Source organism: Triticum aestivum, chromosome 4A (genome assembly GCF_018294505.1).
Source record: "Triticum aestivum cultivar Chinese Spring chromosome 4A, IWGSC CS RefSeq v2.1, whole genome shotgun sequence".
Classification (NCBI taxonomy): domain Eukaryota; kingdom Viridiplantae; phylum Streptophyta; class Magnoliopsida; order Poales; family Poaceae; genus Triticum; species Triticum aestivum.
In genome coordinates, this window is record NC_057803.1 from 188,351,912 (window position 1) to 188,379,381 (window position 27,470).

At 42.2% G+C, this 27,470-nt stretch overlaps 1 protein-coding gene across 1 annotated transcript; it reads right to left on the reverse strand.

Annotated features, from left to right (window-relative positions):
• Positions 1–1,201: 1,201 nt before the first annotated feature.
• On the reverse strand, positions 1,202–27,431 carry LOC123083777 (reticulon-like protein B16). Its single transcript, XM_044505707.1, has 7 exons — positions 27,243–27,431; positions 3,808–3,941; positions 3,289–3,551; positions 2,212–2,392; positions 1,985–2,126; positions 1,836–1,905; positions 1,202–1,693 (listed from the first exon to the last, which is right to left on the reverse strand). Exons 1-7 carry the CDS (start codon positions 27,429–27,431, stop codon positions 1,527–1,529), a joined length of 1,146 nt encoding a protein of 381 aa, XP_044361642.1. The 3' UTR covers positions 1,202–1,526.
• Between the last annotated feature and the right edge of the window lie 39 nt (positions 27,432–27,470).

Consider the following 27,470-nt stretch of genomic DNA (forward strand, 5'->3'; position numbering starts at 1 on the left):
TGATGTAGATTCTACTGATTTCAAAGTAAATACTCCCTCCGTCCGGAAATACTTGTCGTAGAAATGGATACAAATAGATGTATCTAGAACTAAAATACATCTAGATACATTCATTTCTCGGATAAGTATTTCTGGAGGGAGGGAGTATAAATTATGTTAGAATTTATTAAAATTAAGTGATATTTGAAATCTCAAAATCCAAACAATTTCCAAAATATGCAAAATTTCCAAAAATTTACATATTTCAGTGAGGTCTGAAATTATTTTCTTTCCAAAATTAAAAACCTTGACAGCCACCATGCGCTCGCGACATGGGTGACCTAGCGTTCACCAAGATGGATGATGACTATGCTCTGCAGGATGTCCACACGCTAACGGTTGCCGAAACATTCGCGGGTGAGGACAACACAACACAACATTGACCAGTTGGTTCATGCTATAGTAGAAAGAAAGATTGTTCCAAGAATAAGAAGGAAAAAAGAACTAAAGCCACTAGGTGGTCGATGGTGTTGGAGAAAAAAAGAGTGTTTCAAAAACTAAGACGAAAATAAAAATAAAAAAGGGTATTCTAAAAATTACTCCCTCCATCCCAAAATAAGTGTCCCAGCCTTATTTTGGAATGGAGGGAGTAGGAACGAGAACTAGTTGGCAAGGAACGAGAAAGAAGATGATGTGTTGATGACAAACACACTAATGTTAACGTGGTGTTGGTTGGCGCCAATGAAACATCTTTGCAAAGAGGCTAAGAGTAGAAGATGTAGGGAAGGAGGAGGAAGAGAAGAACGACAATTATCCCTTCTAGCATATGTGGGATGGAGGTGGAGCTTATTGGTGACTAGGAATACATTCACATTGCCACTCGCGTCCAACGTCAGTGTGCATTTACCAGGTTGAATGAACCTTTGAAAATGATCTCTATAATTATTTGTTGTTTTTTGTCAATGGTATAACTTAGTTTAACCCACTCTACTAAACATGAAAATTTTCATCCCTATAATGCACGGCGAAAATGAGGTGGACATCATTTGATTTTGAAGGAGGTGACTCCAGCAAGAAATGTCCCTCTATGGCGGAAACCAAGCGGGAGGGGAGGTTCCGATAGGAAAAGGGAAGATGCATCACTGGATGGGTTTTTTGTGTTGGACGGATGTTATAGAGATAACATGGTGGATAGCATGACAACAGTTAAATTTTTAAGAGGTTGCAGTTGCAGCTCATTTTGCTGCGAAAACCAACTCAATGGTCCATCTCAAAAGAGAAGGAAAAAAAACATAAGGGGTAACACGTAGATCACTCTATACAGAGGTGTTAAACGATATTGGTTGAGGTGCTGCGATCTTCTGCATGCCCTTTTGGCATTGATCTTATTGATCAACAGTACACTGAAATGGTACCTAAATCAAGCTTCGGTTTCCACTGATCTAGATTCCTACTTGATGCAACCTACGATGCAGAAATACAACAACCAAACAAACACAAACTATTTAACGAGCGTAAAAATGACAAGCATCAAACTTCGAGGCAGATCAATCATTTTTATCTCTGATGAAGCTTCTAGGTAGTCTGCTTATCACATTTTCGTCGACGATCTTGTAATGCCTTGAGATATTCCGGTGGACCATCCCAGCATACCTGTCCACGTGCTCTTGGTGTCTATGGTAAAGTACAGGTACTGTCACCAAAGCAATGGTTCCTGTCATCCATACACTGTAAAATTAGTAATGGAATCTCCACAAAGGACCAACAGATACATGATTATGCATGCCCGGTACAACATGCCCCTACATTTCTCTGCCTGTGTGGACTCAAAATGAGATGTTTACACCATAACATACCTATATAAGCAAGAGTTACAGAAGAGTAGAAATTGCCAATAACAGATAGCAACCACAGGACTGACACAACCTGTGAAGAATTTTCATTGGTCACTAATCATAATGATCTCATGTAACAACCAAAGAGAAACAATGGCATAATAGCTAACCTGGAAAAAGAGCCGGAAGTCTTTGCCAAGAGTAATGTCATGTGCAATCATTAGCATGTTGTTCACTTTAACACGGAATGAAGCCGCAGCATTATTAACCATCTCCTCTGACAGAACTAACTCAGGCAGTTGCCTAGGTTGCCTACAATAATTAACCGATAACAAATACATTGATAAACTTCTGTTGAAATATGTAAGAACACAAACTCATGGATAAGGTTCCTTACTTATTTAGCAACCCAGATATTTTGACCCATATGAGCTGTACAACTATCAAAATGAGCAGTACATCACAGCAGATAGTCAAGAACGATAGTTCGGACTTCTCGAACAACCACCATGCAATAGTAGCACCAAATATAACACCAACAGTAGCACGTTTACACTTCCATAAGATGATATCAGCAGCTGAAAGATAGGAAAAACATCTTAAATCAATGAGCAAGAGATACATAAGGCCAACTGTACGTGGAGGCATAAAAAGGGAAAAATCATACCGCTGGATATTACTTCAACCCCTTACCAGTGCAAAAGAGAAATATATAAAGGACAGTACTCTTGAAGTTAAGCTAGTCAATTAAGTGTACCAGAGATTCAGATTACAAACTATCAATTAAGTGTATCAGAAATTCAGATAATAAACATAAGAAACAGTCATCTGAGATATGTGTAGCAATTATTTAGCTACTGCTTTGCAGTATGACAGGTTAGTACTCCTAATGACTGGTCTCTCATTTGAGTATTGATACTAACACAACACGTTGCAGAAAAGAATTTAAAATAATAATAGTAATAATAATAATACCTAAGGCATAACTTCAGTATGTACAGGTGGCCAACATGCCATGTTTGCTTTGAGTTTTGAATCACATGTATTTCAATGGTGATTGAGTTGATAAGCATCAGCTGGAATTCAGAGCAAAACTTAATGGCATGATCTCAATTACTACCTGTGTACACTCACATCCTAGCACGCGCTTTCTGAAACCACAGTACACAATCTGAACTACAGTCTACAGACCTACACCCAGCCTTGGCCACACTCACGCACGCTTCTTCTACTTACCCTACGAAATGAAAGCCAAAAGGTCAACCACCTTTACTCAACCCTGCCATTACTCCCGCAAATACACATGATCCAATCGAGAGAGACCATCGGAAAGCCCAGTGACAACCTGGCCATCCATCCGCCTCACAACATCCAATTCGCGCTTGCAATCACACAGCTGTAGTGTAAGAGCGATTTACCCCGAACTCAGCAGGAAACAGGAGGAGATAACTGGGGGTAGAAGAGTAGTGGTTACCTTTGCCGCCGCCAACGATCTGGTGCACTGAGAGTCGATGACCGCCGCCCGCGGAGCTGCATGGGTCGGCGGACCCCTCGATCCCGGCGTTCGCGGGCTCCGCCCCGCTGGCGCTGGTCTCCATGGCGAGCCCTTGCTTCGTGGCGGGATCGGAGAGGAGGCGAGGCGCTTTGGGGAAAGAAAATAGTCCGGAGACGGGGGAGAAGGAAAGGGGGAGGTAGTTTCTTCTTTTACTTTTTGATTGATGACAGGTGGGGCCGCCACTTCATTTTTCGACGGGGCGGCGGCGGTAGCGCCAGTTGTCCGATGGTTTTCTCTTAGCATTTCCAAGGCGGGTCCATAAATCTTCCGTGACCATCCAGATCTCGAAAGCCATCCAACATCGACATGTATGTGTTCACGAACAGTTTGAACGCGATTTCTTCCGTCAATTGAAAATAAAAGTGAGAAAGCTTTGCGGAAGTCCGGACCACTCCCAAGGCTGCTTCTGATGACTCTGGCCCACCAAAAACCCATTACCCATCCCTCTCGCGCTTTCCTTTCGATGCACACGCCACATGCATGCCGGTCCAGAGCACGCGGAGGCCGTTGATGCCGCGATATGACCGGAGGGAGGGAGGGCGGCGTTGACCGACGCGACCCCTCGGCAGCCGCTGTTTCAATGTGGACACAGGTTTTCGAGAAACCAACTCCGGCCGTTACGCCGCATTGAAGCGGTTGACCGGCTCTTCAGATGGCCTGGCCGCGGCTATTTTAAGTCGTGCTCCGGTGCCGTCCACGTCACATCCTCCTCCTCCCCTCCCAGCCCATCTCCCTCCACATCTCCGGCTGCGATGGGCAAGTCCTGGGCGTCGGCGACGGCAGGCGGTTCCGGGGATCTTCATATCCTCCGGCAACGAGGAGGACCAGTAGCCGTCGCCGCAGTCCGTGCCGATGGTGCCAGGCAAGGTCTACGCCAGCACGGACGTGGAGTTCGAGGAACAGATGGAGCTGATGCTCCACCATCCACACCAACGGCCCGGCTTCGCCATCGGGTGTGACGCCCTCGATTTGACCATACACTAATCATACACGCAAATATGTATAATCAAGATCAATGACTCACGGAAAGATATCACAACACAACTCTAGACACAAAGTAAAATAATACAAGCTTTATATTACAAGTCAGGGGCCTCGAAGGCTCGAATACAAATGCGCGAAGGCACAAGAGTCAGCGGAAGCAATAATATCTGAGTACAGACATAAGTTAATCAAGTTTGCCTTAAAAAGGCTAGCACAAAAGTAGCAACGATAAAGAAGGCAAGGGCTCCTGCCTGAGACCTCCTAACTACTCCTCGAAGCCGAACTCGGCGTAGAAACATCCTCGGAATCCTCTGGCTCCTGGACTCCATCATCTGTTTGCGACATTTGAGAAAAAATGAAAAAGGAGGAAAAGAGGGAGCAAAGCAACCGTGAGTACTCATCCAAAGTACTCGCAAGCAAGGATCTACACTACATATGCATTGGTATCGATGAAATGGATAGTATCTGTGGTCTGGACTGTAGAATGCCAGAATAAGAGAGGGATAGCTAGTCCTATCGAAGACTACGCTTCTGGCAGTCTCCATCTTGAAGCATTTAGAAGAGAGTAGATGGTAAGTTCACCAAGTAGCATCGTATAGCATAATCCTACCCGACGATACTCTCCTTGCCGCTCTGTGAGAGAGCGATCACCGGCTTGTATCTGACACTTGGAAGGGTGTGTTTTATTAATTATCCGGTTCTAGTTTTCATAAGGTCGAGGTACAACTCCGGGTTGTCTTTTTACCGAGGGACACGGCTATTGGAATAGATAAACTTCGCTGCAGGGGTGCACCACATTACCCAACACGCTCGATCCTTCTGGCTGGACACACTTTCCTAGGTCATGCCCGACCTCGAAAGATCAACACGTCGTAGCCGCACCTAGGCCTAACAGAGAGGTCAGCATGCCGCTCTAGATCCTATGCGCGTAGGGGTTTGGGCCCATCGCCCGTTGCACACCTACACATTGCGTACGCAGCCGTTGAGCAGACCTAGTAACCTCCATTACAAAGGAAGTTGCATTACGCAGTCCAACCCGGCGCGCGCCGCTCAGTCGCCGACGTCTAGGAGGCTTCGACTGATACCATGACGTCGAGTGCCCATAACTGTTCCCGCGTAGTTGGTTAGTGCGTATAGGCCAATGGCCAGACTCAGATCAAATACCAAGATCTTGTTAACCATGTTATTTTGAAGTAACCGCGGATGCTGACCAGGACCAGGCCCACCTCTCTCCTAGGCGGTCTCAACCTGCTCTGTCGCTCCGCCACAAAGATCCACATAGACACTACTGCAGGATACTGCTAACGCGACACTACGATCAGAGACCCTTTGTCGAAACTGTGTGCGATGCAATAATCACTGGTACGCGTTGGTCCTAAACAAATGGCTTTTAACCCCTTTCCGCGACGGCATTCGGAACCGTCGCCAAGTGAGTGTGGGTGATAGGGAGGGTCCTTCCCACACGACCCAGAAACCGTTGGGGATATGCCCTCCTGGCACACACGCTCGGCAAAATGAGGTTGTGTGCGACCGACGAGCACTCAAATACAGAAATACGTACAGTAGTGCTAAAAATACAATTATACATGCGAAATCATTTTCGATCGTAAGTACATCCCACACAGTCAGTCACCACTAAACGTTTCCGATCGTATATACATCCCACACAGTCACTACAAGGAAAACGATTGCGCAAGGTGGCGTAACGCAAACAGTTTTGAAGAGAATGTTGTGTGTGATTGTTCATTGATCCAACACGATTTATTCCTAGAAACTATGTGCGTTGCCTGAGGTCACCACCCATGGTGGTTTCTCATTAACCGTTTGCAATAGGAAAACCCAATTAGCAAGCTAATTGGCCAATTAGCAGACTAATTGCCCTATTATTAATAATCCATTTACTAATCTAATTGACATTCATATTAAGCACATAATATATTCCATTTCCATATTAAGGAAGCAGGATTTCATAATTGAAATACATCGGAGTACAATGATACGTCTCCAACGTATCTACTTTTCTAAACACTTTTGCCCTTGTTTTGGACTCTAACTCGCATGATTTGAATGGAACTAACCCGGACTGACGCTGTTTTCAGTAGAATTGCCATGGTGTTATTTTTGTGCAGAAATAAAAGTTCTCGGAATGACCTGAAAATCAACAGAGAATATTTTTGGAATATATAAAAAATACAGGTGAAATAATAAAGGCTAGGGGGCCCACAGCCTGTCCACGAGGGTGGGGGGCGCGCCTACCACCTGGGCACACCCCCTGCCTCATGAGCCCTCTGGTGCTCCATCGACCTCAACTCCAACTCTATATATTCACGTTCGGGGAGAAAAAAACCAGAGAGAAGGATTCATCGCGTTTTACGATACGGAGCCGCCATCAAGCCCTAATCTCTCTAGGGAGGGCTGATCTGGAGTCCGTTCGGGGCTCCGGAGAGGGGAATCCATCACCATCGTCATCATCAACCTTCCTCCATCACCAATTTCATGATGCTCACCGCCGTGCGTGAGTAATTTCATCGTAGGCTTGCTGGACGGTGATGGGTTGGATGAGATTTATCATGTAATCGAGTTAGTTTTGTTAGGGTTTGATCCTAGTATCCATTATGTTCTGAGATTGATGTTGCTATGACTTTGCTATGCTTAATGCTTGTCACTAGGGCCCGAGTGCCATGATTTCAGATCTGAACCTATTGTGTTTTCATGAATATATGTGAGTTCTTGATCCTATCTTGCAAGTCTATAGTCACCTATTATGTGTTATGATCCGTTAACCCCGAAGTGACAATAATCGGGATACTTACCGGTGATGACCGTAGTTTGAGGAGTTCACGTATTCACTAAGTGTCAATGCTTTAGTCCGGTACTCTATTAAAAGGAGGCCTTAATATCTCTTAGTTTCCAATAGGACTCCGCTGCCATGAGAGGGTAGGACAAAAGATGTCATGCAAGTTCTTTTCCATAAGCACGTATGACTATATTCGGAATACATGCCTACATTACATTGATGAAGTGGAGCTAGTTCTGTGTCACCCTATGTTATAACTGTTGCATGAGGAATCGCATCCGACATAATTATCTATCACTAATCCAATGTCTACGAGCTTTTCACATATTGATCTCTGCTTAGTTACTTTTCCGTTGCCACTGTTACGATCACTACAAAACTGCTACCGTTACTTTTGCCACCGTTACCGCTACTATCATATTACTTTTCTACTAAATACTTTGTTGTAGATATTAAGTTTTCCAGATGTGGTTGAATTGACAACTCAGCTGCTAATACTTGAGAATATTTTTTGGCTCCCTTGTGTCGAATCAATAAATTTGGGTTGAATACTCTACCCTTGAAAACTGTTGCGATCCCCTATACTTGTGGGTTATCAAGACTATTTTCTGGAGCCGTTGCCGGGGAGCATAGCTTTATTCTTTGAGTCACTTGGGATTTATATCTGTTGATCACTATGAAGAACTTGAAAGATAAAAGAACCAAGAATTTTCCCTCAACTACGAGGGGAGGTAAGGAACTGCCATCTAGCTCTGCACTTCTGCTTTGCATGATACTTATAATGAAACTACTTCTATGCTTGATAATACTGTGCCACTAGGTGAATTTCTTGATGAACAACTTGCTAGGGTTAGAGAGAATGAAATGATTGAAACTGATAATATCGATGAAAGTGATGATGAAGATTCTCCCCCTATATATGAATTGCCTGTTGTGCCTGAGGGCTATGTTATGGATGAAGAAACTGCTAGAGACTTCTTAGCTTGCAATGATAGATATGATCTTAAGAAATTATTAGCTAAGCTGAAAGAAAAATCCTTGAATGCTAGAATGAAATATGACCCTGCTTTTGCTACTTCACCTATCTGTATTTCCGATAAGGATTATGATTTCTCTGTCGATCCTGAGTTAATTACTTTGATTGAATCCGATCCTTTTTATGGCTATGAATCTGAAACTGTTGTGGCACATCTTACTAAATTGAATGATATAGCCACCATGTTCACTAATGATGAGAAAACTCGCTATTACTTTATCCTTAAGTTATTTCCGTTCTCATTAAAGGGTGATGCTAAAATATGGTTTAATTCTCTTGATCCTGGTTGTGTGCGTAGTCCCCAGGATATGATTTATTACTTCTCTGCTAAATATTTCCCTGCTCATAAGAAACAAGCTTCCTTAAGGGAAATATATAATTTTATGCAAATTGAAGAAGAGAGTCTCCCACAAGCTTGGGGGAGGCTTCTCCGATTACTTAATGCTTTGCCTGATCATCCTCTCAAGAAAAATGAAATACTTGATATCTTTTATAATTGACTAACTGATGCTTCTATAGACCACCTGGATAGTTGTGCTAATTGTGTTTTCAGGGAAAGAACTTTTGATCAAGCTGAATTGCTATTGAATAATATGTTGAGTAATGAAAATGATTGGACACTTCCTGAACCAACTCCTAAGCCAACTCTGAAGAAAAGGGGTATTCTATTTCTCAGTCCTGAAGATATGCAAGCGACAAAGAAATCTATAAAAGAAAAAGGTATTGAAGCTGAAGATGTTAAGAATTTACCACCTATTGAAGAAATACATGGTCTTGATAACCCGACACAGGTAGTAAAGGTAAATTCTCTCTATAGATTTGATAAGGGTGAAATCCCATCTACTAAGTTTGCTAGCCAATGCTTGGATGAGTTTGATAATTTTATGGTTAAACAAGAAGACTTCAATGCTTATGTTGGTAGACAATTGAAACATAATGCTTATATGATTGAACACTTGAGTGATTATATGTCTAGAGTTAAAGGTGAACTTAAACTTATTAGTAAACATGCTTCTATGGTTACCACTCAAGTAGAACAAGTACTTAAAGCTTAGAATGATTTGCTTAATGAATTAAATAATAAGAAAAATGATAATGCCGTTAGAGTTATGACTAGAGGGGGTAAAATGACTCATGAACCTTTGTATCCTGAGGGCCACCCTAAGAGAATTGAGCAAGATTCTCAGAGAGCTAATGTTGATGCACCTAGTTCTTCTAAGAAGAAGAAAAAGAAAATGATAGAACTCTGCATGCTTCTAGTGAACCTGTTGTTGACACACCTGAGAATCCCAATGATATTTATATTTCTGAGGCTGAAACACAATCTGGCAATGAACATGAACCTAGTGATAATGTTAATGATGATGTTCATGTTGATGCTCAACCTAGCAATGATAATGATGTAGAGATTGAACCTACTGCTGATCTTGATAACCCACAATCAAAGAATCAACGTTATGAATAAGTTGACACCTACTGAAATATCTTTGCAAATGGCTAATAAATCAACTACTATACCTATCGGTATTTGTGAGGATGTGCCTGTTGTGGTTGCAAACGTTACTATTTTAACGGACTTTGTTATTCTTGATATTCCCGAGTATGATAGTATGTCGATTATCCTTGGTAGACCCTTTTTGAATACTGCAGGGGCTGTTATTGATTGCAATAAAGGAAATATCACTTTTCATGTTAATGGTAATGAGCATACGGTACATTTTCCGAGGAAACAACCTCAAGTCCACAGTATCAATTCTATTGAAAAAATTTCAACGATTATTATTGGAGGTTTTGAATTTCCTCTTCCTACTGTCAAGAAGAAATATGATATTCTTATTGTTGGGGATGTGCATATCCCAGTTGAGGTAACCTAGTGTTATTCAAAATTTCTCCGGTTTCATGCGATTCAGAATGAGTTTGCTAACAAGACTTGATCAACCTTGTTAGTGGATTCTTTTTGATGAGCATGAGATGGATGAAGTTAGAAAGCACAACTCTCTGTACCCTCCTTTTACTTTCTGTTATTTAGATTAAATAAAGTAAAAATAGTATTTTTTGTCTGTTTTCTGAATTATCCTTGCAATAAAAAATGCCCCGAAAATAAAAGTTCTCCAAATGTCCCAAAAATGAAATATGATTTTTTCTAGAATATTTCAGAATTATTGGCACTGAGAACACACCAGGGGGCCTCACCATGTGCCCACGAGGGTGGTGGGCGCGCCCTACCCCCCTGGGCACGCCCCCTGCCTCGTGGACCCCATGTGGCCCCCCTCCACTTATTCTTGCACCCACACACTTCGTCTTCCTCCAGAAAAATCATCCACCAGCTCAAACCCGAGTTCTAGCTCATCTTGCTGCCATTTTCGATCTCCTTGCTCAAAGCTCCATTCACAAAACTGCTTTGGGGGATTGTTCTTCGGTATGTGACTCCTCCAATGGTCCAATTAGTTTTTGTTTTAATTCTTTATTTATTGCAAATTTTTGTTGCTTAGGTGACCCTGTTCTTGAGCTTGCATGTCAAATTTATATGGTTCCAAGTAGTTTTAATGCATGATATGACCTCTAGGCACTTGTAGGAGTAGTTGCTATCAATTTTGTTGAGTTTGGTTCACTTTTATTTTGAGTCACTAAAAACTTCAGAAATTTTCAGAAAAAGATGAAGAGATTTTTGAGGGGCTCTTTGAGCTGAAGCTCAAAGGATAAGCAAAGTGAAGAGAATAAGAAGCCCAAATATAATCTCCCTTGTACTGCGGTGGTTCGGCCGTGTGAATGGCCTTGTGATGGGTTCTTGAGAGAAGCCGGGATTTATGAAGATTTTTATTATTTGGCTGAGAATGCAGGCCTCACCAACTTCCTCCATGACCAGCTCGAATAGTATCTCCTACTCATTAATAGTTTTGTCCAAAATTTTCATTTCCATGCTAGGAGGTCGCCACCTTCTATGGATTTTTATTTTATGATGAGTATAAGGAAATGTCACTTTATGACTTTTGTGGGGTTTGCAAGTTGCCCTTTGAGGGCAACATAGAGGAACCACATCGTAATGATGTGGAAGGGTTTATTGATATGATCATTGTAGGGGGGACGAGGAAGGTTTCCGATGCAAGAATTACTAGGATACATTATCCTGTTCTATGTTACTTGCAATATTTGCTAGTAGATGCTTAATTGTCGTGGGAACTGTGGAAACCTTAGTGCCCCTGATATTGTTATTTTGCGCCATGCTTTTGTTTCGTGATACCACTTTTAGTTTAGGCGCTATTATCGCTAAGCGGTTAAATCTGAACCATACGAAGGGTCCCATCTTTGGAGGCATCTTTGCTTCGCGCCTTGCTGCACACTTTAACATACCTATTAGGCATTATGAGAAAGAGGAAAAGTTGCTGCCTCCTATTTTTCTAGATTACAAAAGTATGGTAGCACATGATTTTATTGTTAAGAATAAGAAGAAGATGCTTAACAATAGACTGATATTTGATAAAAAAATACTTTGAGACTATTACCTTGCCTGCTCCCTCTTTGTTCAAGATATTTTCAGGAACGTGCCTTGTTTTGCCGGAGGCCGTTCATGCATACCGGAGCCTGGCATCGGCTCCAGAGCCTGAGCTGGAGCCACTACTTGATCCTCACCGTCAATCTGTTTATCAGTGGGATCCGGAGGAGATCGCTAACCAATGGCACCCTGAGGATCCTCCTCAGTACACCGGAGAGGGCAGCTTTGATCCATGGCCATAGACCAACTTAGGCCAAAAGCCTAAGCTTGGGGGAGTACGCATTTCTCATCGACATTGCATTCATGTTCACACACTCATGCCAGTTATCGGTGCTCATACCTTTTCATTGTATCATCCATGCTAGTTTAATTTATTTTTAAGCTTTCTTCTTGTGTGTTTGAAAAACCTTAAGAAAACCAAAAAAATTAGTTGTAGCTTTTAGCTAGTTTACTTTCCATGCGTGTAGTAGTATTAAAAAGAAAACCCAAAAGGATTTCTCGTTCTTCTTTTGCTTGTTGGGAGCTTTCCCGTGTAAATAGTTTTGTTTCTTTTCTTTTCTTTGGGGGTCGAGAGGAGAAGACCTTGATAAAAATGTTGAGTGGCTCTCATATGCATCGTTGTTGACCTAACAAAGATCCCATATTACCTTGTCTTCTCCCTTGAATTGAATGCTTGCAGACTCCAGCTTAGTCCAATGCACGTGCACTATTATTATTATCCACACTATTCGGTTGTGCAAGTGAAAGGCAATAATGACGGTATATGATGGACTAATTGAGATGAGAGAAGCTGGTATGAACTCGACCTCTCTTGTTCTTGTAAATATGATTAGTTCATTGTTTCTGATTTAGCCTATTATGAATGAAACATGTTTGCAATGACAATTATAGATTATAGTTGCTCATGCCATGCTTAATTTGCTAGGAGTTTACAATGGTTTACCTTGCGTGCCAATATGCTATTAAAATGGTTGTGATGTGGTATGATAGGGTGGTATCCTCCTTTGAACCATTCGAGTGGCTTGACTTGGCACATGTTCACGCATGTAGTTGAAACAAAATCAACATAGCCTCCACGATATTTATGTTCATGGTGAATTATATCCTACTCATGCTTGCATTCAGTGTTGATTAATTTTAATGGATGTTCATGACTGTTGTCGCTCTCTAACCGGTCGCTTCCCAGTCTCTTTCTAGCCTTCACTTGTACTAAGCAGGAATACTGCTTGTGCATCCAACTCCATAAACCCCAAAAGTTATTCCATATGAGTCCACCATACCTTCCTATATGCGGTATCTACCCGCCGTTCCAAGTAAATTTGCATGTGCCAAACTCTAAACCTTCAAATGAAATTCTATTATGTATGCTCGAATAGCTCATGTATCAACTAGGGCTGTCTATATCTTCCATACTAGGCGGGTTATTCTCAAGAGGAGTGGACTCTGCTCCTCACTCACAAGAAAATGGCTGGTCACCAGGATGCCCAGTCCCATGCTCAAATCAAATCAAAATAATTGCAAATAAAACTCCCCCAGGATTGTTGTTAGTTGGAGGCACCCGTTGTTTCGGGCAAGAGATGGATTGATGCTTGTTGGTGGTGGGGGAGTATAAACTTTACCATTCTGCTTGGGAACCGCCTAAAATGTGTGTAGCATGGAAGATAGCGAGATCTCTCGGTTGTTATGTTGACAATGAAAGTATACTGCTCAAAATATTATTCATCTCTATTTCAAAATCGAGCTCTGGCACCTCTACAAATCCCTGCTTCCCTCTGCGAAGGGCCTATCTATTTACTTTTATGTTGAGTCATCATCCTCTTATTAAAAAGCACCACTTGGGGAGCACCGCTATCATTTGCATGCATTACTATTAGTTTATATTGAGTATGACTGTGACTGGATCTCTTTTACCATGAATTACAATTTCCAGTCAGCCCTTGATCTTCAGAGGTGCTCTGCATTTATGTTTTGCGGTCTCAGAAAGGGCTAGCGAGATACCATCTTGTAATATCATATTATGATTTTTTTGAGAAAGTGTTGTCATCCGAGATTTATTATTATTGCTCGCTAGTTGATTATGTCATTGATATGAGTAAACATGAGACCTAAATGTTATTGTGAATATGGTTAGTTCATAGTCTTTGCTGAAAACTTGAATGCTGGCTTTACATATTTACAACAACAAGAGCAAACATAGTTTGTAAAAGTTTTTCCTTATCACTTTTAGTTTGTCAACTGAATTGCTTGAGGACAAGCAAAGGTTTAAGCTTTGGGGAGTTGATACGTCTCCAACGTATCTACTTTTCCAAACACTTTTGCCCTTGTTTTGGACTCTAACTTGCATGATTTGAATGGAACTAACCCAGACTGACGTTGTTTTCGGCAGAATTGCCATGGTGTTATTTTTATGCAGAAATAAAAGTTCTCGGAATGACCTGAAAATCAACGGAGAATATTTTTGGAATATATAAAAATACTGGCAAAAGAATCAAGGCCAGGGGGCCCACACCCTGTCCACGAGGGTGGGGGGGACGCCTACCCCCTGGGCGCGCCCCCTGCCTCGTGGGCCCCCTGGTGCTCCACCGACCTCAACTGCAACTCTATATATTCACGTACAGGGAGAAAAAATTAGAGAGAAGGATTCATCGCGTTTTACGATACAGAGCCGCCGCCAAGCCCTAATCTCTCTTGGGAGGGCTGATTTGGAGTCTGTTTGGGGCTCCGGAGAGGGCATTCCGTCGTCATCGTCATCATCAACCTTCCTCCACCACCAATTTCATGATGCTCACCGCCGTGCATGAGTAATTCCATCGTAGGCTTGCTGGACGGTGATGGGTTGGATGAGATTTATCATGTAATCGAGTTAGTTTTGTTAGGGTTTGATCCCTAGTATCCATTGTGTTCTGAGATTGATGTTGCTATGACTTTGCTATGCTTAATGCTTGTCACTAGGACCCGAGTGGCATGATTACAGATCTGAACCTATTATGTTTTCATGAATATATGTGAGTTCTTGATCCTATCTTGCAAGTCTATAGTCACCTATTATGTGTTATGATCCGTTAACCCCGAAGTGGCAATAATCAGGATACTTACCGGTGATGACCGTAGTTTGAGGAGCTCATGTATTCACTAAGTGTTAATGCTTTGGTCCGGTACTCTATTAAAAGGAGGCCTTAATATCCCTTAGTTTCCAATAGGACCCCGCTGCCACGGGAGGGTAGGACAAAAGATGTCATGCAAGTTCTTTTCCATAAGCATGTATGACTATATTCGGAATACATGCCTACATTACATTGATGAAGTGGAGCTAGTTCTATGTCACCCTATGTTATAACTGTTGCATGAGGAATCGCATCCGACATAATTATCCATCACTGATCCAATGCCTACGAGCTTTTCACATATTGATCTTTGCTTAGTTACTTTTCCGTTGCCACTATTACAATCACTACAAAACTGCTACTGTTACTTTTGCCACCGTTACCGCTACTATCATATTACTTTGCTACTAAATACTTTGCTACATATATTAAGTTTTCGAGGTGTGGTTGAATTGACAACTCAGCTGCTAATACTTGAGAATATTCTTTGGCTCCCCTTGTGTCGAATCAATAAATTTGGGTTGAATACTCTACCCTCGAAAACTGTTGCGATCCCCTATACTTGTGGGTTATCATACAACATGATATAGCTTCAGCACTCAGCTACCCCATTACACAACTGCACTAGCAGCAAGTTTCACATGCAACATCTAGAACCTTTCAAAATTAGCATCATAAATGGTACATAGAGAGATGAATCTCATCTGGAAAACTGCTGAAGAAGAAGGCGAATATTGAGCCTTCATTCATGTTGACGGTCTTTGCAACTTTAGGTCAGTGCCTGTGGATGATTGACCGTCCATCCTTCGTACTCTTCAGGAACACTTCAATATTGAACCCTGGGTGTTGTATGAAAAGTTTCCTCGCCTCCTGACAACAGAGGTGGTTTGAGAGGTAATCATCAGTGAAGCCTGAAAACAAGGATGTGCATAAATATCTTCTCTATATTGGAAATGGGGCAAAGGAATACAAAAAGGCAAGGTATAGTAGTTAGTACCATCTTGTAAACCTCACTGCTTCCCATTGTTTCCCGGCAACACATATAAGGTAGTTAGTAATCAGGTTAAGTAAGGGTTGCATGCTATGAGTAAAATATGTTGATGATAAATAAGCACATTGCAAATTCATCAGATTAATTCAAGCCACATGGAAAACCCATTTATCCAAACCAAGCATGATTAAGAACTAGGAAATATAGCACTTGTATATGTTTCTCATGTATTAAGTGCAGCCCAATTCGATTTATTCATCACATGGTACACAATAACAGAATGCAGCCACACCAATTGAACATCGCACTGCAGAATTGAACCAAGTAGTTAACTAAACACCACAACAAATGAACTAAACGTTAACTAAGCACCACATTGCACAATATAACATACTCCTAATAGAAGATCAGATAGTTAACCAAACCAAGCATGCTTAACAACTTGGAAATATAGCAATTATATTTGTTTCTCATGTATTTAGTACAACCAAATTCGATTTATTCCTCACATGGTATTCAATAACAGAATGCAGCCACAACAATTGAACATCGCATTGTAGAATTGAACCAAGAAGTTAACTAAACACCACAACAAATGAACTAAATGTTAACTGAGCACCACATTGCACAATATAACATACTCCTAATTGAAGATCAGACAGTTAACCAAACCAAGCATGCTTAACAACTTGGAAATATAGCAATTGTATTTGTTTCTCATGTATTTAGTAGAGCCAAATTTGATTTATTCCTCACATGGTATACAATAACAGAATTCAGCCACAACAATTGAACATCGCATTCCAGAATTGAACCAAGCAGTTAACTAAATACCACAACAAGTGAACCAAGCCACAACAAATGAACCAAGCAGTTAACTAAACACCAATTGAACAATATAACATACTTCTAATAGAAGATCAGACAGTTAACCAAACCAAGCATGCTTAACAACTTGGAAATATTGCACCCTGAAGAATTGAACATCACATTTGCAGAATTGAACCAAACAGTTAATTGAACACCACATTGCACGACATATCAAACATATACACTATAGCAGAAGATTGCATGGTAAAAGTAGATAGCACAATTCACTAGAATTTGTTAAGGAAAGGAAGTAGCTAGCAAACTGAACATGGGTCCTTATAGTGAGCTAACAAGACAAGCTACTCCTCATTGTTGGAGATATCGATGATGATTGGCTCCTTGGACACGGAAGAGGGCGAGGCCTCCGCATCGTGGGTGCCCTTGTTGTACTGGTGAGTTGCCTGAGCCGTTTCGGGCACCAACCTGCTGGCTCTCAAGATGAGGTAAGCACGTGCACGCTGAGAAAACACCTCGTAGTCTTCATCGAAGGCATCGACGGTGGCCTCGAGAAAATGCGATGAACTGTCGTTTAAAGCATCCAACCACGTCATGGCGTCGGCACGCGAGGAGTCAATGGTGGCCTCGACAGCGAGGTGCTCCTCCAAGATCTGGGGGTCGGCACGAATGGCAACCATAGCGACCTCATCTGCGCGTGCGGTCGCGATTTGCTTCTTTGCTGCCAAATGCTCCTTGAGGTCCTGGCTATACTGCATGCACCATGGCTTAGGCCGACGCTTATTTGATGGAGGGGTCGGTGATTTGGGTGGAAGGTGTCGCGCTCGCGCGGGCGGTCGGGGCATGTGGGATGTGGAAGGAGGAGGAGGATGGGGGTCGGGTGTGGATTACCTGCCTGGATAGGTGAGGCCGAGCAGCGTGAAGGAGGGTCGCCGGTGAGGAGGCGGCGACGCTGCAAGTAAGGAGTGAAGGTTTCAACTTGGAAAGGAAGGCGGAAACAGGGGACATGTGGCTTTTGGTAAGGGGGAGGCGGCGGGGAGGTAGATATTCCCACAGAAGCCGAAAATTTGGAATCGCTTCAGCCAAAAAACTGGCGTGCAAAGTGTCATCAGACACGGTCCCTTATTTATACATGGTGTGAAGATATTTTCTGCTGCATCTCACATGGTTGGTTATAATAAACTGTGTGGGATCTACTTGATTTTTGGTCTTGATTTGAATTACATAATGGGGTCACAACGAACATGGACAGTGTTTCAATTGCTAGAACTTTTATCTGCAGTGAACATGCAACTATAGGTGCGTCGGCAAATTTTTTGGAATTATTCAAGGTTCGTTTGGACGTTTTTATGCATTAAGTGAGTTTTCAATGCATTTATGTGCATAATTCAAATTTGAATTACATGCACATGCTCCAGTGCATATAAATTGGTTGCAAAATCAAATCTTTGTCCTTGGGTGCATGCTTACGTGCCATGCAAGAAATGGGAATGAATGTCAAACACCCTGCCACCGTCACTCAGCCGCAAACATTGAGATGCCTGGTTTTTAAATTCTAGTAAATCCAAAACTCATCTGAAATTCATGAAAATTGGCATGCTATCATGGAGCGGCATCAACATGTCGTGGTCAAAATTTTGTCCCATTTGGGGCAGGTTTGGGTATATGCTTCTCACAAACCGGAGTTTCTCACAACAAGCATAATGATTTTAGGTACGGAACGCCCCACCTTTGGGGACGTAACAATATCCATTGCCTCTTATTGCTTTCAATTTTTTTTCTCGTGCCAACATAGAACAACAGGAGTGTTGTGTGAATTTTTGTGATTTTTTGGGGTTCGTTTAGACATTTTTATGAATTATCTGAGTTTTCAATGCATTTATGTGCATAATACAAATTTGAACTACATGCGCATGCTCCAGTGCATATAAATTGGTTGAAAAATCAAATATGTGTCCTTGGGTGTATGCTTAGGTCCCATGCAAGAAATGGGAATGAATTTCAAACACCAGGGCACCATTGATTGCCGGCAAAACATTGAGATGCCTGGTTTTCAAATTCTAGTAAATCCAAAACTCGTCTGAAATTCATGAAACTTGGCATGCTATCATGGAGCGGCATCAACATGCCATGGTAAAATTTTTGTCCCATTTGGTGGCAGGTTTGGGTATATGCTTCTCACAAACCGGAGCTTCTCACAACAAGCATGATGGTTTTCGGTAGGGAACGCCCCACCTTTGGGGACGAAACGATATCCATTGCCTCTTATTGCTTTCAATTTTTCTTTTCTCGTGTCAATAGAACAATAGGAGTGTTGTGTGATTTTTTGTGCTTTTTCGGGGTTCGTTTGGACATTTTAATGCATTATCTGAGTTTTCAATGCATTTATGTGCATAATTCAAATTTGAACTACATGCACATGCTCCAGTGCATATAAATTGGTTGAAAAATTAAATCTGTGTCCTTGGGCGCATGCTTAGGTCCCATGCAAGAAATCGAAATGAATTTCAAACACCAGGGCACCGTTGAATGCCAGCAAAACTTTGAGATGCCTGGTTTTTAAATTCTAGTAAATCCAAAACTCGTCTGAAATTCATGAAACTTGGCATGCTATCATGGAGCGGCACCAACATGTCGTGGTAAAAAATTTGTCCCATTTGGGGCAGGTTTGGGTATATGCTTCTCACACACCGGAGCTTCTCACAACAAGCATGATGGTTTTCGGTAGGGAATGCCCCACCTTTGGGGACGAAACGATATCCATTGCCTCTTATTGCTTTCAATTTTTTTTCTCGCATCAACATAGAACAACAGGAGTGTCGTGTGAATTTTTGTGATTTTTCAGGCTTTGTTTGGAAATTTTTATGCATTATCTGAGTTTTCAATGCATTTATGTGCATAATTCAAATTTGAACTACATGTGCATGCTCCAGTGCATATAAATTGGTTGAAAAATCAAATATGCGTCCTTGGTGCATGCTTAGGTCCCATGCAAGAAATGGGAATGAATTTCAAACACCAGGGCACCGTTGATTGCTGGTAAAACATTGAAATGCCTAGTTTTTAAATTCTAGTAAATCCAAAACTCGTCTAAAATTCATGAAACTTGGCATGCCATCATGGAGCTGCATCAACATGTTGTGGTAAAATTTTTGTCCCATTTGGGGCAGGTTTGGGTATATACTTCTCACAAACCGGAGCTTCTCACAACAAGCATGATGGTTTTCGGTAGGGAACGCCCCACCTTTGGGGACGAAAGGATATCCATTGGCTCTTATTTCTTTCCATTTTTTTCTCGTGTCAACATAGAACAACAGGAGTGTTGTGTGAATTTTTGTGATTTTTTGGGGTTCGTTTGGACATTTTTATGCATTATCTGAGTTTTCAATGTATTTATGTGCATAATTCAAATTTGAACTACATGCGCATGCTCCAGTGCATATAAATTGGTTGAAAAAACAAATTTGTGTCCTTGGCTGCATGCTTATGTTCCATGCAAGAAATGGGAATGAATTTCAAACACCAGGGTACTGTTGATTGCCGGCAAAACATTGAGATGCCTGGTTTTTAAATTCTAGTAAATCAAAAACTCGTCTGAAATTCATGAAACTTAGTACGCTATCATGGAGCGGCATCAACATGCCATGGTAAATTTTTTGTCCCATTTGGGGTAGGTTTGGGTATATACTTCTCACAAACGGGAGCTTCTCACAACAAGCATGATGGTTTTCGGTAGGGAATGCCCCACCTTTGGGGACGAAACGATATCCATGACCTCTTATTTCTTTCAAATTTGTTTCTCGTGTCCACATAGAACAACAGGAGTGTTGCGTGAATTTTTGTGATTTTTCAGGGTTCGTTTGGACATTTTTATGAATTATTTGAGTTTTCAATGCATTTATGTGCATAATTCAAATTTGAACTACATGCGCATGCATCAGTGCATATAAATTGGTTGAAAAATCAAATTTGTGTCCTTGGGTGCATGCTTAGGTCCCATGCAAGAAATGTGAATGAATTTCAAACACCAGGGAACCGTTGATTGCCAGCAAAACATTGAGATGCGTGCTTTTTAAATTCTAGTAAATCCAAAACTCGTCTAAAATTCATGAAACTTGGCATGCTATCATGGAGTGACATCAACCTGCCATTGTAAAAATTTTGTCCCATTTGGGGCAGGTTTGGGTACATGCCTCTCACAAACCGGAGCTTCTCACAACAAGCATGATCGTTTTCGGTAGGGAACGCCCCACCTTTGGGGACGAAACTATATCCATTGCCTATTATTGCTTTCAATTTTTTTCTCGTGTCAACATAGAACAACAGGAGTGTTGTGTGAACTTTTGTGATTTTTCGGGGTTCGTTTGGACATTTTAATGCATTATCTGAGTTTTCAATGCATTTATGTGCATAATTCAAATTTGAACTACATGTGCATGCTCCAGTGCATATAAATTGGTTGAAAAATCAAATATATGTCCTTGGGTGCATGCAAGAAATGGGAATGAATTTCAAACACCAGGGCACCGTTGATTGCCGACAAAACGTTGAGATACTTTGTTTTTAAATTCTAGTAAATCTAAAACACGTTTGAAATTCATGAAACTTGGCATGCTATCATGGAAGGGCACCCGACATGTTGTGGTATTTTCGTGTCCATTTTGAGAGAAGGTTCACTCGAATAATGACAGCCAACAAAGGCATTTTGAAACAAATAGCCGCCACTTTAATATCTCAAACGTTTGTATAATTCAAACCGTGTGCATTCGGTTAACCATTCATGTGACGCCATGTGTCCTGGTTTTAATGGCTATAGGAGGTGCCGTGTGGACAGCTGCTTGACTGAACGGGAGGCGTGCGAGCGTAGTCCGGTGCGCAGGCTCACTGGGAAGCGTACAAGCTGTTCAACGCAAGATCTGTGCATCTCTTCAACGCAAATGGTTCAGATTACGGTATGCAAATTAAAGCCAGACTTCGACGCTAATCCAAGAGACACTGCGATTTGTCAAAATATGCAGCTAAAAATTAATAGTTCTCACCGGGATTAAGCATAGATTTCATTCATACTAGAGATTAAGAAGTCGTTCTCACCGGGAAGCGAGACAGCCTTGGACCGCCGCCCGCCTCGCTCCCACTGGTCTATATTAATGGCGCCGCCGAGCGGCCGCACCCCCATCCTCGCCACACACACAATTCCTCTCTCTCTCGGCCCGCATCCTCGACGCCGCTCTGAGTCCTCAAAGCCATTAGTGTACGACGATGCCATCGAAGCGCCCCATCGGAGGGAGTGGCGACGCTGGGGCCGCTGAAGCACCGAAGCACGACATGAATTTGGAGACAGAGGTTTCCGTCCCCGCCGACGAGGTGGAGAATGAGGCTGCCAACAGGCAGAGGTAGGTCAAGAAAGAACCGCAAGCGACTCCAGCAGGCACTTCATCAACAACCTCCCCGATGATATGTTGATAGTCATCATATCCCTCCTCCCAATCAAATATCAGGCGAGGACAGCCGCCCTTTCCCGGTGGTGGCGCACCCTATGGCTCCGCACCCCTGTCGACCTCCTCGACGCCCACAAGCTCTACCATGGCTATGGCCAAAGCTTGGATGCATTCTCCCAGATCCTCGGCAATCACGACGGCCCAATCAAAGGCTTTATCGCGGGCAAGTTCCGTTCCAATGGCAAGGAACGAGCGAATCTTGACGAGTGGTTCTGATCCCATGCCATATATCAGCTCGAGAAGCTAAGTTATAATGATGGGCATATGCACTTGTTGCCAACATCTGTGCTCCGCTTCGTGCCCACGCTGCACCTCGCCAAGTTCACGAACTGCCATTCCCCCCTAATGACGCGCCCGCTCTTTTTCTACCACGACTGAAGCACCTCGAGCTCGTTGCCATCCGCATCCCAAAGGATTACATGAAGTGCCTGCTTCGCGACTGTACTGCACTCGAGTTCCTTCGTCTTCAGGCGATGAATTGGTCGAGTACCTTGCACATCACCTCCAGGACTCTCCAGACTATTTATGTGTGTTGCTGGTGCTGCAACGAGAGATCACAAAAGGTGGACCACAATATGGTCATCCAGGACATACCTTCACCTGAGAGATTACTTGTAGTTGATCAACAAGGTCCAACAAGAATCAATGTCATTTCTACACCGAAACTGAAAGTGGTGGGCTACTCATCTGTCAAATACTACAACTTTCAGGTACACCAATCACCTTATATACCTCTCCTTCCTCATATCAACGTTATTTCTAGTTTTGAAGATGTATGTTCGTCTATCATCCAGCGAAGCTTCACCCAGGCTCTGGGCACAGTGAAGGTCTTGGCACTAGAATCTATCGTCCCCAACCTGGACCAAGTTTTCAGTTGCCTGAGATGCTTTCCGTTCCTGAAGAAGCTGTATATTGAGGTGATGTTCCTTTCCTGTTAAATGTTCACCATAAGGGAGTTCAATTTTTTGCACCTTTTCCCAAGTTTACAATGACAATGTACTACGATTTCTGAAGGAATTTTGGAGGATTTTAGGACATACACCCCTCCCCATATTGGTTGCTTCATTCATATGTTTATAATCGTCCATAAGCATTTCTCCTTTGGATTCATCTGTACTAGTTTTCTTAGGGAATTTTTCATCCAATCTAACCTCTTGTGAAGAAGGCTACATGTTTCTAGATTGTAATCAGATGCCCATGTTAATCATGCCAGATCAAAGATGGCACGTTGGTGCATTTTACAAATCCTGCAAACCAAATGGGCGTGTAGGAGTGTTCAAAACTGCATGTAGGCACTAACACGTTCTCTTTTTTTGCAGTGCATATTCAGCCCAGTGGAAGATGTTTATAACGACAATCACATCGAATGCCTGGATTTGCATCTCTCAAATATTACTTTGAACTCCTACCGAGGGACCCCACCGGAGATTACACTCGCCAGGTTCTTTCTTGCCAGAGCAAAGGTGCTGAGGGTACTAAGGTTGAACACGCATTTAATTAGGAAAGATCAATGTTACGATTATCAGAGCTGGCAGGTACTGCGGAATGGAAGTGCCTCCAAAAATGCCAAACTTCGTATTGGAAGAGCATATGGCAAACAATTGGAAGTTATTGTGTCAAACCCATACATGACTTGTCAGTGGCTGATCCCTTTTCAGAAATGACGCATCTTGCAATGTTTGAATTTGGGCGTTGTAATCTTTGAATTTGAACCTTGCAATATTTATGGTATTTTTTATATTGAACCGTTTATGTTCTCTTGTCTCAACGCAAACAGTTCATCCGGGTGAATCACATGTCGTACATTGCACACACCTTGATCTGGCTGACCGTTTCTTTTGTGTTGCCTAATCACAAACAGTTCATCCGAGTGAACTATATGATGTACATCGCACACACCTTGATCTGGTTGACCGTTTCTTTTGTGTTGCCTAATCACAAACAGTTCATACGAGTGAACCATATGCTGTACATCGCACACACCTTCATCTAGCTGCCTGTTTCTTTTGTTCCTCCTCATCGAAAACGGTTAATTGAACTGAACCGTATGCCCTGAATTGCACACACAACTAAAATCTGAACCATGTTTGATGCATCCGTCATTGCAAACGTTTTGCACCTTTTTGACGGTTTTTTACACCACCGTTTGCGATTATTGCATCGCACACAGTTTCGCCGAAGGGTCTCTGATCGTAGTATCGCGTTAGCAGCATCATGCAGTAGTGAATCGCAAACTGTGGTAAAAACCCGTCAAAAAGGTGCAAAACGTTTGCAATGGCGGAGCCATCAAACATGGTCTAGCTTTTAGTTGCGTGTGCGATGCAGGACACACGGTTAATCCACTCACACTGTCTGCGATGAGGTTGAACAACAGAAACGGGTAGCCCTAACAATGTGTGTGCAATGTAGGACACACGGTTAATCCATTGAAACTGTTTGTGATGAGGTAGAACAACAGAAACAGGCAACCATATCAACGTGTGTGTGTGTGATATACGGCATACGGTTAACTCGGATGAACTATTTTCAATTAGGGAACACAACAGAAACGGTTCAACTTAACAAGCTGTGTGTGATATGCGGCATACAGTTCACATGGATGAACTGTTTGCGATGAGCCAAAAGAACACAAACGAGTCATGTAAACAAGATGTGTGTGATACGTGGCAAACAGCCGACTCGGATGAACTGTTTGCGATGAGAAATTACAACACAGACGGTCAATGCAGTTACTTCGTGTGTGATTCTATGTGTACAAAAAACTTTGAAAAATGCAAACTAGTTGCTTGCGGTGGCGGAGTATCACACACGATGCGTCTGCGACTACTCATGTGCGATGATTAGTATGTTACACATACGTTTCCTTATGTTAACATGTGTGTGAATTTGCAATATGGACAGTTAATATGGAAATGCCTTCTGGTCATCGGGCACACGCTTAAACTCAATGAACTGTGTATGATACTAATACTTTCCATGAAAATTTATGAACTTGGGTAACAACATTTGAGTAACATATATATATAGTGGTTACACTATTCGACAAAAGGAGGATCTTCGTAACACGGTTTTGACAACCAGTGGTCCATATCTACATACTTAACATAGTAACAACTATCACATTTTAAGAGGCTAAGGACCAACAACCATATGATCCATATCTACATACTTAACATATATAGTAACAGCTAGCACATTTTAAGAGGCTGAGGGCCAACAACCACAACTATCCACTGGAAGAAGCTTGATCACGGTGACTCGACATCTCGTCAATGAAAAGGAAGGGCCCTCCTGTGCCTTGGTAGATCATGAGTAGAATAGTGTCTCCAATTTTCCAATATGGATGCACTGCCACGAGAAGCAAGAACTTGTTAATTCGAATGGTTCCATTTCCGTGGGAAATGTAGTACCTTGCAATCACTTTGGCGTTATTAGCAGGCACAAGTGTAATTCGACCACGGCGGGAAATTGATCTAGGAACTGCTACACGGGGCAATTTCTATTGACATGTAGAATAAAAAAATTGTAACATATCATTGAAGATATATATAGTTTATGAGCATCGACATTAAAATAAGAATTTTTACCAGCGTTTTGTGCACACAGTTGGTCTTGTTCAGTGTGTGCACCATAGGTCTAATTAATCCCATCTAAAATCCAGCGTTCATACGCTGTGCTATCTCTGTCAGATTATCAACAAAGTTTATGATATGCTTCAAGTCCTTCCAGTGAAATTTGGTACGCTTAATAACATACAGATCGTTCACTATGCATCCAACATATCCTACTTAAAAGGTGGAAAGGTATTATTTATTCAGGACATGGCAGAAGAATATATAGTGCGCATAAATTGGTAAATAGAATTTGTTACTGTCTAGGAACGGAGTCAGAATATGATATCACAATTGGTTGCTTAAATAGTGATCAATTGGTTGCTTAAATAGTAATATGACAACAAGGAGAAAGTTGAAAGGACACTAATCTCGATCAGACTTTGATCGGCTGATGACGTTGGGGAAGTAAACATCTATGTTAATTAGACCAGGCTGTGGTGCACGCACTAGAATTTTATTGCCAGCTTTCAGTTCATAACACTTAGACATTTTTCTCCAAAGGTCCGCATTAAAATAGGAGTGACCATATTTATCAAGTTTTACGCTAACCGTCATTGTAAATCTATGTTGCGTTGTCAATATGACATCCTGGGAGTCATTAGCAAAGTGAAGCCCAAGATTTCCTTCTACTCCTGTTCTTGCAAAGCAAGGGGTGTACTGCTTGAAATGAAAATTAAGATCGTAAATTAGATATATTGAAATAACAGAGCAAGATGCAAATATGGGAGTAACTGATAGAACAGATCCATATATATATATACATATATTGTGACGCCCCGAGACCGATGTGCCAGGTGTCCTCCAGTTTTTCGCTGTTGTTGCCTTGTCATTTGCTTGCGTGTCATACATCTCATATCATGTCATCATGTGCATTACATGTGACGCCCGAATAATTAAGCTATAGTGAACCTCAGCTAATGATGCCACGTCACCTCGATTTCTATTGCTAATCTTGCATTAGTTCGAAACCGATTCAAATTCAAATTCGAATTAAAGGCAAACATCAAAAGTTTTCAAATATTAAAAACAAAATGTTCGGGTTGTGCCAGTTAATGCATAGAAGGTTATGATGTAGAATCCACATTTTTAAATAATGAATAAATGCACTAAAAAGATTTAAACGGTAGCAAAAACATTATTTCAATGCCTTTGGTAATTTTATAAAACACTAAACTATTTTATTTTGGATTATAACCTTTTGTGGCTGAGGGTTATTTTGAAACCTTATTTTAGGAGCTATAGTCATAATTTACTAAGTAAAAATAATGTGGAATTAAAATTTAAACAAAAAAAGTAAAAAGTAAAATAATAAAAGAGAACAAAAGAAAACAAAAGCAGAACCCCCCCATTTCCCCCCCGGGCCAACCGGCCCAGCTACCGACCAGCCCAGTTGGCCCAGCCGGCCGACCCCCACTTCCTCCATAACCCCCGCTAGCCCAAACCCTAACCTAACCGCACCCGATCTCCCCCCCCCCCACGAACGAATCCCTCTCCTCCCTCTCCTCCTCCCGATCTAGATCGGGGGAATTGCCCCTGACGCCGTCGGTTGCCGCCCGGCCGCGCCTCTGTCCTCCCTCACGGAGTCACCTCGCTGGCGCCACCCCTTCGGGCCTCCTTCCTCTTCCTCCTGCACCGCGTCGTCTTCCCCAAGCTCCACGCTCGCTCCTCCATGGCGTTCGCCGTCGTCCGCCGCCGACCCCGTCTCTCCGTCGCCGGCCATCCCCGAGCTCACTGCCCTTGACCCTACGCCCAACGGTGA

Bases quoted from the DNA above. Each gene is read 5' to 3' on its own strand.
- LOC123083777 (XM_044505707.1), bottom strand. From the start codon at position 27,431: ATGGCCGGCGACGGAGAGACGGGGTCGGCGGCGGACGACGGCGAACGC. The intron at 3,942-27,242 runs GCAATTCCCCCG...ACATTGAAACAG, and splicing joins GGCAACCGACGGCGTCAGGG to CGGCTGCCGAGGGGTCGCGT. The intron at 2,127-2,211 runs GTAAGGAACCTT...TAATTATTGTAG, and splicing joins ATATCTGGGTTGCTAAATAA to GCAACCTAGGCAACTGCCTG.